We start from the raw sequence: 15,638 nt of genomic DNA, 5'->3' as shown, positions 1-15,638 counted from the left end.
TTATGATCAGATCACCTTCATGCACCTCGTGTTTCATGCCTGTCATTTTTTGCCCCTCTTTTATGATCCTCGTTTAGGATATAAGGAAGAAGAATTCAGCTGGCCCTCATACCTAAAGGCATGCAAAGCTCAAGCTGCTCCTAAATCACTGTTTGAAAACCAGAATGCAGTAAGTACTCACTTATTACTAATGGCATGGAAAATTGCTAGTACGCTCATGTGTGTGGTACAGATTTGCAGCACATTTTAGTAGTGGCAGACTTGAAACCTGAAATTTAAGATAAAAATGTTTACAACACATACAATAACAACCTGCACTTCACCTCTGCAGTTCTGATTCATTAAGTTTTTACTAGTCCGTTTAAATATCTGATCTGGCACATACAGAAATGGTATATTAAATGAAATTTAAGACTTGTTGTTAGTACTGTGTCTTGCACCATAATGTTGTGGAACAAGCACAGTCTTCCAGAGGGAGTATCTAAGAGTTAAACCCAACACATTTAATTTTAACCACATTGTTTAGGGCTTTTTTATTTCAGAAACCATGAGGCTCTGTGTTTAAGCATCTGTCTTGTCAGCTAATTAGGTTGCTGCAACTCTGTTGGGGCAGCTAATTGTGAACCTTAGAAGTGACATGAATATATTGATTGTGGACACAGAGGTGATTTATGGATTTATAGTATCTATTTTCAATTAAAACTCTTTCTGTATGTAGACAGTGATTCCGTCGGGATTTCGAGTGGGGATGAAGCTGGAAGCTGTAGACAAGAAGAACCCGACTTTCATTTGTGTTGCTACGGTAACAGACATGGTGGACAATCGTTTTCTGGTTCATTTTGACAACTGGGATGAGAGTTATGACTACTGGTATGACGTTTTTGTTTTGTACCTTACTGAGACATATCAGAAATGTGATAGCTTTAAGCACTATTTTCTGTGATACCTTCCATACTGTCGGTACAGTTACCATACCAACTTTGCTAGATTTGGGATCATGGCCACCAGTGTATGTGGCCAACTGGAGGAATCAAATTTCCCATGTCAGGTCGCAAATAAAAAAATTCAAGATTGTGCTAAATGAGTATTTGCATGTGCTGTTACATCTGGAGCTGTGGATTAATTTTTAGGAATTGCAGAGTATCTTTTTTAATTAGTTAGTATCTCTGAAATTGATAGCTTTAGTGAAGAATAAACACCATGATAATGTGACTAACTGTACTTGGAGTTAGGTTTACATATTGTAAACTCAAAGAAGGGCTGCATTTTTTTTCCTAAGGTTCTTGATCCACTGACATTATTCAGACTGAAAGGTAACCGTCTTCTGTATGGCGTCTGTAGTAGGAAGGCATACTGTAGGCATTTGTAGTAGCAAAATCTGGTTTGTCTCTTGTGTTCTACGTTCCTGTGAAAACTGGGATCCTGTTATCCTGATTTGTGTTAGAGATGATGTTTCTGCATGTTGTAAGGTGGAAGGGCTTTGTGTATCTATAAAGAAAAGTCAGTGGAAGGAACAGGACATACTATGAGCATAAAGATATTGAAGGAAGTTCATGCTTTCGCTGTCACAGTGCAGGTTTGTATTTGCACTTGGTTCTTGACAGATCATTTAGAGCAAAGTAATATATCTTACGTTCTTTAAAGACTAAGATACTGCAGAACAGGTAGAATATTGTAAGTCTGCATCTTGGGTTTGGTAGTGGCAACTTAATTGTATAGCCAAACCTGTAAAAATAAATGAAGAAAGTTTTCTTCATCTGTATTTGATAACTGCTTTAGGCACTACATCAATGAGGATGATGTGAAACTGCTATGTAACTTCAAAACTTTGTGAGTCTATATCTTGAAATAATAATTGTATGAGCTACATGACAAATAAGCTGTAGGAGAGCTAAATTATTGAAGCAGTGGTGAAAAGGCATTTCTCTGAAGTCAAGAACTGAATATCAAGATAATTGGCCATTTGAGTCAGAGACCAGAAAGATAAGTGATTATTTCCATTAAGAAGTAACATAGAACATAGATTTCTTCTACAAAGCAGCAGGAAACTGGGGACTGGGAAAAGGTATTCTGAATTTCCTGGTATTTGAATGTTCACTAATAACTGTTTATGCCAGTAGGTAATAATGAAAACAAAAGTTAGGCAAGGCTTTTAGGGGAAACAATAATGCAATATAACCTGTAGTTTGTTCCATGGTAGCATAGGTATCTCTAAAACATTGCACTGTTGTGTAGCAGACATACACTATATTTCAGGCTTGTTAATATTCCCATGTCAACACGATTTTGTCCTTCAATCCTCTCAGAAGAGGGGAAAGCACTTTTAAAGTACATAACCAGGCTTCACGTTTTTGTAGTCATAGTATTCTATGAAGGATGAGGGAAGATTGAAGTGGAAAATGTATAGGTGTTTGAGAAATCACTGGAGTTGTATTTATACTGAAGCCAAGCTGAAGATTTGTTCTTTTGATGAAATTGTAAAATACCTTTCTCAAAGGAGCAAGAAAATGCTGCTGGAAATACTGTGCGTTGAAATTAAATTCTGAGTGGCATGACCTGCCTCTGCATTGCTGTGATTGAAAACAGGACTGAATAGAGGAGGGAAAGAAAATGGGGTTCTTTTGAATGGCAAATAAAACCAATGGTTGAATGTCCAACAAAAAGAAAGCCTGGAAATGCATCCTGAATGTATCACACACTTTTAATTTTAGATGCCAGGTTTGTAGGGGCCTTAAAATACCTTATGTGCATAAGTTTCACATATACCAACTGGTGTCTGTAACTAAAAATGAAAAGTTCTTCTGGGATTACTCAGAGCAAAGCCTCACAGTTTCCCTGTGCCTGCATATAAGTTTCAATTTCAGAATTATAATGAAGGAGAAATGATGTAGTCTACGTACTCAGTTATTTTCAAACAAGTACTTTTTGTTTTTCCATATACATTCTGTGATTTAGTTAGTTTGAGTAGATTGAGCATTTTCATTGAGGTTAAATATTTTTTCCTCTTTCTGGATAACTAAAAGACGGTTGACTGATTTTACTGGACTTCAAGCAACAGAAATTATTGTTATCAACTAAGCATTTTTAGGTGTCATGCTTTCAGCCTGAAGATAGATAACTCTTATTGACTTTCCCCAGGGTATTGGAAAATATATTAATGGTTGAAAATAAGTACCCTGGCTAGAATTAGTCATTACCACACTTTAATGCATGGTGGTGATACTTTCTGGGCATTATAAATCCCATTAAATTGTCCTTTGGCAGTAGCTTTTAGAGGGATAAAAGTGAACAAGATTGTGAAATTTAAGACTCCTTCAGGAAGGAAATTTTTTACTTGATACAAGCTATCAGGTCTTTTCCATCTGTCCCATCTTTTTGCTGTAACAATACTTTTTTTGAGAGCCAAAGACATTCCCTCTTAGTGGACTTTCCAATTTTTCTTACGGTTCTCTGGGTCTGGAAATAGCATTTGGGAATCTTTGGGCTTGTTGCTGCTTGCCCACAGGAGAGGTGGAGAGACGCATGTGCTGGACGTGGTGCAGCCCAAACTCACTGGGTCAGAGAGCTTGCTTCACTCACCATTCTGTTCCTGTCTTGCATAGAAAAATTTTTAAGGTGCGTTGTGAAGACGAATCAGCTTTTGATTTTCTGAACCATTTTCTAATCTGTATAAGTTTTGGAACAAGACTGGATTTTGGTGTGGGACTAAGAGGCCAGTTATACTTTCCACCAGCATTTGCTACTTTGCTAGCAGCCAAGTCCTAAAAAGTCGTGCTCTGCTTGTTTATTTTTTGAGGTAATCAGCTTTGTTCCACTCTCTCATTTAAGAGGAACAATGGTTTTCGAGTGGTTATATTATGTTAAAAAGAAGGTAAAACAGTCTTGAAGATCCATGAGACATAGTGCATGCTTTTAACTGTTTAAATGGGTAATGGACTGTTATCTGACCCTAAAGCTCTAAAATGTCATGCAAATCACCATGCTCCTGTCTTATTAGACTTTAAATGGAAAATATGTTAATGTGGTTTACTATAGCACCTCTAGACGAATAATCTCATGGGCCATGTTTTGGGAAGTTCTGACCTAAAATAATACCAATTTTATACTTGTCAGTGATGAAGTATTCTCAGTTATGCACTAGATGGGGCTGCAGAATGGTTTCTATGTTTTACTCATTTTATCACAGAATCATAGAATAGTTAGGGTTGGAAAGGACCTTAAGATCATCAAGTTCCAACCCCCCTGCCATGGGCAGGGACACCTCACACTAAACCATACAACCCAAGGCTTCGTCCAACCTGGCCTTGAATACTGCCAGGGATCGAGCATTCACAACCTCCCTGGGCAACCCATTCCAGTGCCTCACCTCCCTAACAGGAAAGAATTTCCTCCTTATATCCAATCTAAACTTCCCCTGTTTAAGTTTAAACCAGTTACCCCTTGTCCTGTCACTACAGTCCCTAATGAAGAGTCCCTCTCTGGCATCGCTATAGGCCCCCTTCAGATACTGGAAAGGCTCCATGCAGCCTTCTCTTCTCCAGGCTGAACAGCCCCAACTTTCTCACTCTATCTTCCTACAGGAGGTGCTCCAGTCCCCTGATTATCCTCATGGCCCTCCTCTGGACTGCTTCCAACAGTTCCATGTCCTTTTTATGTTGAGGACACCAGAACTGCACACAGTACTCCACGTGAGGTCTCACAAGAGCAGAGTAGAGGGGCAGGATCACCTCCTTTGACCTGCTGGTCACACTCCTTTTGATGCAGCCCAGGATACGGTTGGCTTTCTGGGCTGTGAGCACACACTGAAGCTGGCTCATGTTCATTTTCTCATTGACGAACACCCCCAAGTCCTTCTCCACAGGGCTGCTCTGAATCTCTTCTCTGCCCAGCCTGTAGCTGTGCCTGGGATTGCTCTGACCCATGTGTAGGGCCTTGCACTTGTCATGGTTAAACTTCATGAGGTTGGCATCAGCCCACCTCACAAGCGTGTCAAGGTCCCTCTGGATGGCATTCCTTCCCTCCAGCGTATCAACCGAACCACACAGCTTGGTGTCATGGGCAAACTTGCTGAGGGCACACTCAGTCTTTATAGTTAGATGACTGACACGTCACAATCAAGAAGTTGTATAAGTAGCATTCTTGAGGGTATACTATTATTTATGGGTAAAATGCATGTGTGTATGAACAGGTTTTAATAGGTAACATTTTCATTGCAGGTTATATCTACAGTTAATAAAGTAAAAAAACAAAATAGCAAAAGGTTTATTTCCCCAAAAGGGAATGTCAGATGTTATTTCAAAACAGAAAATATGTATAATACATACAGCTTATTTTAAAGAAAATGATGATTGCTAAATAAAACTTCTGTCTAGATCTTGAGGTGAAGACCTATTTGGGAAAATATTTTTCTAGAATTGAATATTAATTTTTAACAATGAGCATTATTATCCATCTCTCTTGATCTGAATGTAATAAGTTGTATATATGAAACAGATCTGGGGGAGAAATTAACAGGACAGATGAAAGCAATCAATAAAAAAACGCTAAGTTGTCTTCCATACCTGAGTCTTCCACTGGGACGTGCTCTTGTGCCGTAACTTAAGGGTTGTTGGACTGCATGTATATTCCTTTCATACAGAGTGGTACGTGTACCAGGGGGTCATGCTGTTAGCTGCCCTCAGCTTTCCTTATTGCAGAGCTTCTTCCTGGGCTTTTATGTCATGTAGCTCTCTTCTTTAAGATGTAGTTAAACTGCCGATAACTCAGTGGAACTGCAGCTTGTTCTGTCCCTCTGCATGGCTCTTTTAAGGGTTCAGCTGGCACTCTCTGCTGCTTTTGGCTCCAGTTGAGCTTCCTGAGTTAGCTTCAGTTTCCAGTATAGGTAATAGATACGTTTTTCTTTCTGGATGTTCTGACATTACAAAAAGAATGGATAGCAAGTGTCATGACTTGTGTGAATGTTACAATCTTGCTTTATTAGTTGAGCATGTGTGTGTCTCCACTGTTTGGTAGAAGGTGGTGGTGCTCTGTTGAGGCCCAAGGGTAGGTAGGTTTGGAGGTGCAAAATTCTTCAGCTCCAGCTGGTGGTGATAATCTTTTTTTGGTCTAGCATGCATCCTCATAATTCATGGATCATTGTGTTTTATGAAGCATGTGAGTCAGGTGATCTGCCTTCTGTTTTGGAAGAAAGGAGATAAAAAGCTGTGGGGCATGTCAAATTGATTGTGAAAAGTCGGAGTGGTCTTTAGCATTCCAGCTGACATGTCTTGCGGTAGACCATTGTTGTTCTTCCAAACTAGATAATATATCCATGAAATAACACACATTAAAACATAATAGTTTTGTTTTAAACTGTGTGTGACTTCTACCGATGTCTGCTTTTTATTGCTAAATGGACTGTTAGAAGCTAAAAGGCTGTGTGAAATTAGTAGGTAAAGATAGACTGTATGACCTGCTTTTGCTGGAACAGGGATGTTGGGGTTTTTTCCTGAAGCCACCACAGTTACAGGAGTTCCTTACAGGCTCATCTGTAATGGCTGGGGTTTTCTTTTAAAGCAAATCAGAATGTTATGGATGTTTTATAGTGCTATTTTGCAGTTCTGTGGTGTGTAGCACTTGTTACTGCATGTTCCATGCTCACTGCCATTGCTGTAATGTCAGAGGATCTTCCAGGAGTGCATCTTTCATTGCAACATAAATTGGTCACTTGCTTCTTGAACCTTCAAGGCAAGAAGTGTGTGCAGTGGCATTTACTTTTCTGAATTTTATAAAAATGTATGTTCAAACTATGCTTGAAAAAGCAAAACAGAACAAATGCATTTAGAAGGTTTGTCCTGGTAAGTGTTTTTACACATCTACCTTATTATTTTAATACAGTATAATCTCTTAATAACATAGTGACTCATGAGCGTGTGTCTTGTTTGCAAATTTAACTCGTGAGACTTTTGAAATAATTTGTGGACTCTACTCCAAAACATTTCAGGAAGTAAGAGGATACCTTATCCATGTAAAATTCTTCCATGTAAAACTCCAACTTGAGGGGGATGGGGCAGAGAAGTGCTGCCCCTCTTGCTTGTTAGCTTCTCTTCAGGGTTAGTGTAAAGTGAAAGAAGGAGGACAAAGGAGCGTGAAGCACTCACCTTTTCTTTAATTTGTCTGGGGCAAAGCATTTCTAGGGGTCAGATGCTGAGTTTTAACAGTGCAAAATTATCACAGAAGTCCTCTTGCTTGCTTTTATTAGTGGCAACTTCAGTGATTTTGAGAGTAATTGCTGTGATACTATAAATACTAGTTACATACTTTATAGCTTTATATACTGTAGTAGGACAAAAGGTTTATTTTCTTGAAGTGAGTTTTATCCTTGGCTGCTGTCTGAGCCAGTACAGTGTCTGTTAAAGGTAGGTTTTATCTGCTAGAAGTTGATCTGTTCAGCATTAGAAAGAAATACTAGCAGAGCTCTTCCCTACATAAAGCTGCAAGATAATTGTAGTAGGTTGGCCAATATTTTTCATCATTAGCGCTTGACACTTTTCAGGTAAAAAGCTAGAGGAGTGCTTGTTGTGTGTGAGTCAATGCTTCTGAGACACCCATCCTGCATTTCTGTTATTGAGGTATACCCACACTCTATGGTGAATGTTAGACATTATGTAAAAAGACTTTTCAGATTTTTTAGAAATGATTGGTGTTACTGTGTATAGTCCAGATATGATGCTTTCCTTTGGTTTTCTTTTATGCACCAGAGGTTCAAAACTGCAATGTGGGAGTAGCCCAGGATTCAGTCTAGTCTCTTCTCTGTTGTGCTTCCCTTTACAGTCCTTAAAAGATGTTTCTGTTCAAGATCTGCAGACATACCATTTCGATCTGAGCCTTAAGATGTTAGTGCGCCCGCTGTTTTGCTTTCGACTTCCTTTTCTGTCATGCACAATACATTGCACCTTCTTAGGTATTACAGATTATCAACATGGTATTTTTTTTAAAATATACAGTACCACTGCTAATTAAAAGAACTTAATTAATATGAACTTCCATCATGCTAATACTTTCTAGGTAGATACTGATAATGATTATGTTACAGCAATCAGCGAGAGCAGACCCTCTGTTCAGGTATTTTGCCTTGTTGAGGAGAAAGGAAGGGAATACATACTACTCTCCAGCGTAATGGTTAACACATTGACTTCAGAGAGGGATTAAGTAGAAACTGTATCAGAATGAGTGTTTCAGTATTTTGTGCAATGATTATTGTATATGAAGTAAGCATCTTTATGCATGGATGCTCTCTGCTTTTTCTTCTTTTCTCATTATATATTTGAGAAGTGTTTGGAAAACAACATTCAGCAGGAGGGAGAGACTGTTTCTGTTTAGACTGCTGCTTGGTTATTTAAGCTTGGTTTCTTGATCAGTCCCTGGGGAATGAAGATCTTAGCTACATCAGCTTACTCAGACTGCAGTTTATTGGCCTTGGTGGGTTGTTGGAGTGAGTGAGGCACTGGGCTCGTGGCCACTGCAGAGACAGAAATGCTGATGGGATTCCCCAGAAGAGAGAGGGCACATAGCTGGGAATATTTAATGTCAGCTAGTGAAGCACCCTTAGGCTTAGGAAGTAGTGTAAGAGGGAGCTAGTGCACTGTAATATTGGATTTAACTAGCTAAAGAAGAAATAAGGTGGGACAGACTCCAAGAGAAATGAAGTCCATAAGGACAGATCTACATGGGGATTTCATGGTTAGATACGTTTCTGGCTAAGTAGAGGTAAATTATGTGTTTGCAGTGTAGTGAAATGCTGTTAAGACTAATGCTAGCTTTTTGGGTCAGTATGATGTTCCTTAGTCACTCTGACTACATAAGTACTATCTGCTTTTTTAAAAACACTGTTAATTGTTCAGACAACTCAGAAACAATCATTAAGCATCAATGCAGGCACAGAGATTGTGCATGTTTCATAGCAGAGTCTGGTGGCTTTTTTACTTTTCCAGTAGATCGGTCTTACTTTTTGCCTTCCCTAATAATCTTGAGTAATAATATGATATTTATAGTGGATACATTACATATTCTATACAGTATATGTTATATTGCACATAATTTATTATGCTGTGAAATAATATAACAATATAATAAAATTATATAGTTCTATTTATAATAATTTCATAATACTGAATGTTTAAACAGTTTTTCTCTCATTTGCTTTTATATCAATTATGTTTTTGCAGTGTGTCTTTTTGTTTTGTATTGCTAAGAGACCTTGATAGCCAGCGCTTGCTGCTGGTTTCATTTAAGCACAATGTAACAGAACCAGTGAGAGAAGTGAGAGCAATCTCTCCTTGCTTCAGACAGATACCAGCACATGTCAAGTATAGCTCAGCCTGCCTCTGTTAGTCTTCTGTGGTTCTTGTGGCATGCCACAGACAACACCAGTCATGCAAAATTTGATGACAGAAATTATGGGAAATTGTTGGTCCCTTGAGTAAGAGAATTTGATCAGTTCTTTTAGAGCACTTTGCTGTCTTGGATCACTGATCAGTTCCTTATTTTTTCAGGCAGTTTGGGGCCTAAAATGCTTTTTTTTTATTATTATTTTGGTGACAGTGTATCTCAGATCTACTTTGCTTATGTGCTGCTGGTTTATAATAATATGTTTACAGCTTCATTCAAGGCACTCAAAATAAGCTTTTGCATTTTTACTTGTTTACTGGCAGTGCATTGCAGTTATGCATGATTTTCTAATCTGTCTCCAGGTGCAACTTGGAGCATGAATCAAGGTCTCTAAGCTTTTGGTTTAAAGTTTCAGTCCTGCCATTGCAAAACCCTATTTTATTTTTTATGGAATTGCTGTTCTTGCAACAAGCCAACAGGCTTCTACCATGAATCTCTACATGTGATTTTTTTCATGTCCAGTGTTACAGCTTCTCAGTGAAGATCTACCACTGAATTAAAGGAATTGATCTTTTTATCTTCCAGTAAGGAGTTACCTTTTTGATCTTCCAGTAAAAAAAACCCTTATGCTTGCTTAAGTGTTAACAAGTCTGTATTAAATGAGTCAGGTTATTTTTGCAGTTTAAGTGTAAGTTGAAGGTGTAATAGGTTAATTGGGTTTTGTTAAGTCTTTTTTGGTATGTCTTGATTTCTAAGCATAATAGGATATCTGAAGAACTGTATTATCAGTCCCCTTTTTTCTCCCTTTCTCCAGGTGTGAGGCAGCTAGCCCACATATTCATCCTGTTGGATGGTGTAAAGAGCATAAAAGAACTCTCATCACCCCACCAGGTTTGTATCTTACTATACATCTGAAAGATTTAAGGTTATAGTCAGCTAACAGCATTAAAATTTACAATAAGCTTATTGTACCTCTCCTGAATTTTTCTTTCTGTAATTAAATATTGGTATTTGGGGAGTTTAAATTTTTTTTACAGGACACTATGTATTGAAATTAGAATTACAATAGATATTAGAAGTATGCACATGTGTTCTGCTTTAGTAGAGACATCTATCTATGAAAGATAACCCTTGAAATCTGAACAAGGTTGTATTTTTAGCTGAATGTATTCACTTATTTAAGACACGTTGTGAAAATGCTGATAAAACTAATTTCATGTGTATGAGATTGTTATATAAGAAAAACATCATGTGAACTAAAAATGCAAGATAACATGCATATGATGAGAAGATCGCCTTAGGTGATCAAGGAATCAAACTTGTAAGGACTCTTTGGAAGGAAGACACAATGAGAAAGACGATACAGAAGAATGACAGTGTATTCATTAGTATGAACTATAAGACTAGCACTGTTTTTCAGGGCTGTTGTGTGTAGCTGGATGATCTAAATGCCATGTTGCAGAAACTACCACTTGTGGTCTGAGAACTTGGAAAATTTTAATTGATTAAAACTAACTTTGACAGAAATTCTCATAGCCAGCAATCTTGAAAAGTCGTCAGCAATATGTCTGTCAGGAGGTTAATTGCAGCCTATTATTCAGTGAAATCACAGTATCACAGTATGTTAGAGATTGGAAGGGACCTCAAAAGATCATCTAGTCCAATCCCCCTGCCGGAGCAGGAACACCTAGATAAGGTTACACAGGAACGTGTCCAGGCGGGTTTTGAATGTCTCCAGAGAAGGAGACTCCACAACCTCCCTGGGCAGCCTGTTCCAGTGTTCTGTCACCCTCACTGAGAAGAAGTTTCTTCTCAAGTTTAAGTGGAACCTCTTGTGTTCCAGTTTGTACCCATTGCCCCTTGTCCTATCATTGTTTGCCACTGAGAAGAGCCTGGCTCCATCCTCGTGACACTCCCCCTTTATATATTTATATACACTAATAAGGTTACCCCTCAATCTCCTCTTCTCCAAACTATAGAGACCCAGCTCCCTCAGTCTCTCCTCATAAGGGAGATGCTCCACTCCCTTAATCATCTTAGTTGCCCTGCGCTGGACTCTCTCCAGCAGGTCCCTGTCCTTCTTAAACTGAGGGGCCCAGAACTGGACACAATATTCCAGATGAGGTCTCACCAGGGCAGAGTAGAGGGGAAGGAGGACCTCTCTCGACCTACTAACCACCCCCCTTCTAATACACCCCAGGATGCCATTGGCCTTCTTGGCCACAAGGGCACAGTGTCGGCTCATGGTCACCCTGTCGTCCACCAGGACCCCCAGGTCCCTCTCCCCTACACTGCTCTCTAACAGGTCGTTCCCCAACCTATACTGGAACCTGGGGTTGTTCCTGCCCAGATGCAGGACTCTACACTTTCCCTTGTTATATTTCATCAAGTTATTCCCCGCCCAACTCTCCAGCCTGTCCAGGTCCCTCTGGATGGCAGCACAGCCTTCTGGCGTGTCGGCCACCCCTCCCAGCTTAGTGTCATCAGCAAACTTGCTGATAGTACACTCAATTCCCTCATCTAAATCGTTGATGAATATATTAAATAATACTGGTCCCAGTACCGACCCTTGAGGCACTCCACTAGATACAGGCCTCCAACTAGACTCCGCCCCATAGACTACAACTCTCTGGCTTCTCTCCTTCAGCCAGTTCACAGTCCACCTCACTACCCGATCATCCAGACCACACTTCCTCAATTTAGCTGCGAGGATGCTGTGGGAGACTGTGTCAAACGCTTTGCTGAAGTCAAGGTAGACCACATCCACCACTCTGCCATCATCCATCCACCGTGTTATTTCATCATAAAAGGCTATGAGATTGGTCAAGCATGACTTCCCCTTGGTGAAGCCATGTTGACTGCCCCTCATAACCCTCTTATCCTTGATATGCCTTAAGATGGCACCAAGGATAAGGTGTTCCATCACTTTCCCAGGAATGGAGGTGAGGCTGACCGGTCTATAGTTACCCGGGTCCTCCTTCTTGCCCTTTTTGAAGACGGGAGTGACATTTGCTTTCCTCCAGTCCTCAGGCACCTCTCCTGTTTCCCAAAACTTGGTAAAGATGATGGAGAGTGGTCTGGCAATAACCTCCGCCAGTTCCCTCAGCACCCGCGGGTGCATCCCATCTGGACCCATGGATTTATGGATGTCCAGATTGCTTAACTGGTCTCTAACCCATTCCTCATCAACTTAGGCAAACCGCTCCCTTGACGTGTCTTCATCTGAGGTCTCAGAGGTACAGGGCTTTTCAGGACTGCCTCCAGCAGAGTAGACAGAGACAAAGAAGGCATTTAGTAACTCTGCCATCTCTGTATCTTCTGTCACCAGGGCACCCGCCCCGTTCATCAGCGGGCCTACATTGCCTCTGGTGTTAGTTTTATCTGCCATGTATTTGGAAAAGCTCTTTCTGCTGTCCTTGACCCCTCTCACCAGCTTTCATTCCAAGGAGGCCTTAGTCATCCTAGCAGCTTTCCTACATCCTCTAGCAGCAGCCTTATATTCCTCCCAAGTGGCCAGCCCTTCCTTCCATGACCTTCTATACTTCTATATTTCTATATAGTCTATGTACTCTATATTTACTCTATATATACTATATATTCTATATATTCTCTATATTCTATATACTTCTATACTTCTATACTTCCATGACCTTCTATACTTCTATACCCTTCTATACTAAGTCAGAATTGGTTTAGTTGTCCCCTGGATTATAAGTAATGATGTTTAAATTTGGAAGAGAAACTTCCAGTGCAGAGGAAAAGCGAAGGACACTCACTGCCTTGTCTTTAAGAGCAAAGCTGTCTTTGTGTTTCTTGCATAAATTGTTTGTAAACATGATGGTTTCTGAAAACAGCAACATCTTATTTGATGATGTCAGTAAATTGTTATAGTAAATGACTGGGCTATTTTAATTTTTTTTTCAATTTAGTTAAAATAAATTCACTAAAAGAATAACAAATAGTCAGGTGTGTTCCACTGTGGTAAGAAGTTATTACTGATTAGATTGTGTTACCAATAAATCATTGTTAACAAAAGACAGGATTAGGCTTATAATACTTGAATAAATTTCATGAATTAAGTGGACAAAATTTTTCCAGTCCATATTATTTATACTCTTATATCTAAAGCAACTGTGATTTTTTTCCGCTAGCTACTCAGTGTTGTTGATGAGAGGTTGGGGTTTTTAACCTACATGGTGAATATGTCAGAGACAATTTAGAATACCCTTTCTTGTAATTATTTTGTAAATGTGAAGCATAAATCAGAACAGTATTATGAAAGTGTTTGCATTCTGTAAATTATCCATCAATTTTGTTTTTTGCACTGCTCTGTTTAATTCTGCTCATATTTCTTCTGTGCCAGATTATCCACATGCTAAGCATTTTTCTTGGGAGAAGTATTTGGAAGAAACCAGTTCATTACCTGCACCTGCAAGGGCTTTTAAAGTGGTGAGAAAAAGCATACATTTTTCATGTTTTTAAGTGCCTGTAATTGATTAGTTTAAAATAAAATAAAAAAAAAAAATACGTATATGATGTTCCTATGTTTCCAAATGTAACCAGTTAGTTAGTTGCATAATAGCTGGTTTATTTTAATGCAAGTTTTCAGTTCACTGCTGGAAATCAAATAATTATTATAAATCACTATCACTTTATTTTAATCATTATAAATGGGATTAAATGCTTCAAAATATTACTAATGAATGTTATTTGCTATGAGGAAATTACTGCCTAGTTATTAGAAATAATGAGATAGCTATGGATTCATCATAACATACTTTGAGCATATGTGTTTCTATCCATACATCTTAAATGGTGCCATGAATGCAGAGAGATTGTTGGACGTCAGTCCGGTTGTCCATCTAGTCCACTGTCTCTGGCTGTAGCCAAGAGAGCTTCTGAATTTAATACCCTTGAGTGGACTTTTTCATCTGCAAGCTTGTGACTGGGGCACATGGGCAGCATCCATAGGCACTTCTTCATTTTAACTATGGTGTCTGTGGGCAACATTCTTTTCTTTTAGCTTTGTATTTCTAGTTTCTTCCAGTGACAATCACCTTTCTTGAGCTCCTAGGATTTCAGGGAGCAAAGTATACTGGTCAGTAATGCAGACAGAATTGCTGTTAAGAGCCAGCCCCTTGTCTTGCAGCGCACTCAAGCTGGTTTGCCTTCTCATCTTTACAGATTAATGTCACTAATTCTGAATAATGCTTTGCTAAGAGGTGTATTAACAAAAGCAGAATAAATGTAGTGCTTATAGCAGTTCCTGGGATCAGCAAATCACTAGAGTTTATTACTGACCTGCAGTTTATCACCTCAAAATGCATCTGGCTAATAGCATGTCTCAATCTTGCATTCTCAGCAAGAATACTCAGAGCAAGGATTAGGAAGGTATTTGGTTATATCTGAGAAGAAAAGCAGTGAAGGGCTGTGACCTTGACTATATCAAACTAAAAGCAAATGTTTCCTTTTCCTCTTTGACCACCTATGTTTTAATTTCTTCCCCCGGGTTCAGGGAGAGACCAGCCACCCTGCAGTGTTCAGCAGTGGGAATGCCCCACTAGTGACCCACAGGGTCCTTCAGGTAGCAAGATCTATCTGTCTGTGTCTGCTCTGGGAAGCTGAACAGGACATGCCACAGGCACGCAGCCATTGACAGCATTAAACCAGGAGAGCGCTAGTTGGCCTGGCTCATCACTGTTCCAGAAAGCATATAAGCAGAGAGCATCTGCAGATGGTATAGGTCCCAAAAGGTAGCTTAGACAAGGCTATCTGGCTTTGAGGATGGAGGGGAACAAGAGCATGACTGAAGGGGGGTTGTCTGTACTGTCGTTTGCTTTCACAGCTGGAGAAAATAACTTCCCTGCTTTCTATACTAATATTATGGTAAGCATATTATGAGTTGTTTTAAACAGTAAGAAATCATGCTGATTGTATTGGAGTTTTATTGAAGTCATCCTGAGACAGTCACAGTGTTTTATATTGTATTATGGAAATAAAGAGAGTTAAGCTGCTGCTGAGGAAAAAGCACCAATGTTCTAGGAGGTCTTAGAGGGACAGATATACTATTTTCCTAGAAATCTAAAATATAACTGTCTTGTTCATATGTTCCTTTAAAATGGCAGTAATGTTTTATTAGATTTCATAGCTAGGTGGCAAAGACAAAATTTAGTACTCCTAACAAAGATACTTTTTTTTGCCAAAATAGTATTATGAAACAGGTATTTGGTCCTGTTTGTTCTGAGTATTTACTCTCATACCATGTATTA

The 15,638-nt window shown here is 39.2% G+C and overlaps 1 protein-coding gene across 8 annotated transcripts in view; it reads left to right on the top strand.

The window, feature by feature from the left end:
* Positions 1 to 15,638, top strand: part of L3MBTL3 (L3MBTL histone methyl-lysine binding protein 3) — an 83,674-nt gene that overhangs the window by 40,428 nt on the left and 27,608 nt on the right. For all 8 annotated transcript variants that reach the window (XM_061378401.1, XM_061378400.1, XM_061378405.1 and 5 more), the window contains exons 10-13: positions 78 to 169; positions 719 to 870; positions 10,184 to 10,260; positions 13,733 to 13,818. In XM_061378401.1, the coding sequence (XP_061234385.1) occupies positions 78 to 169; positions 719 to 870; positions 10,184 to 10,260; positions 13,733 to 13,818 (407 nt within the window). The remainder of the gene's footprint in view (positions 1 to 77; positions 170 to 718; positions 871 to 10,183; positions 10,261 to 13,732; positions 13,819 to 15,638) is intronic.

This window comes from Neopsephotus bourkii, unplaced genomic scaffold (assembly GCF_033783945.1).
Source record: "Neopsephotus bourkii isolate Nb327-2 ecotype Australia unplaced genomic scaffold, CSIRO-AGI_Nbou_v1 NB_1765, whole genome shotgun sequence".
Lineage (NCBI taxonomy): Eukaryota > Metazoa > Chordata > Aves > Psittaciformes > Psittacidae > Neopsephotus > Neopsephotus bourkii.
The sequence above is the reverse complement of the archived record's forward strand: the minus strand, read 5'-3'. Positions and strand labels throughout refer to the sequence as shown.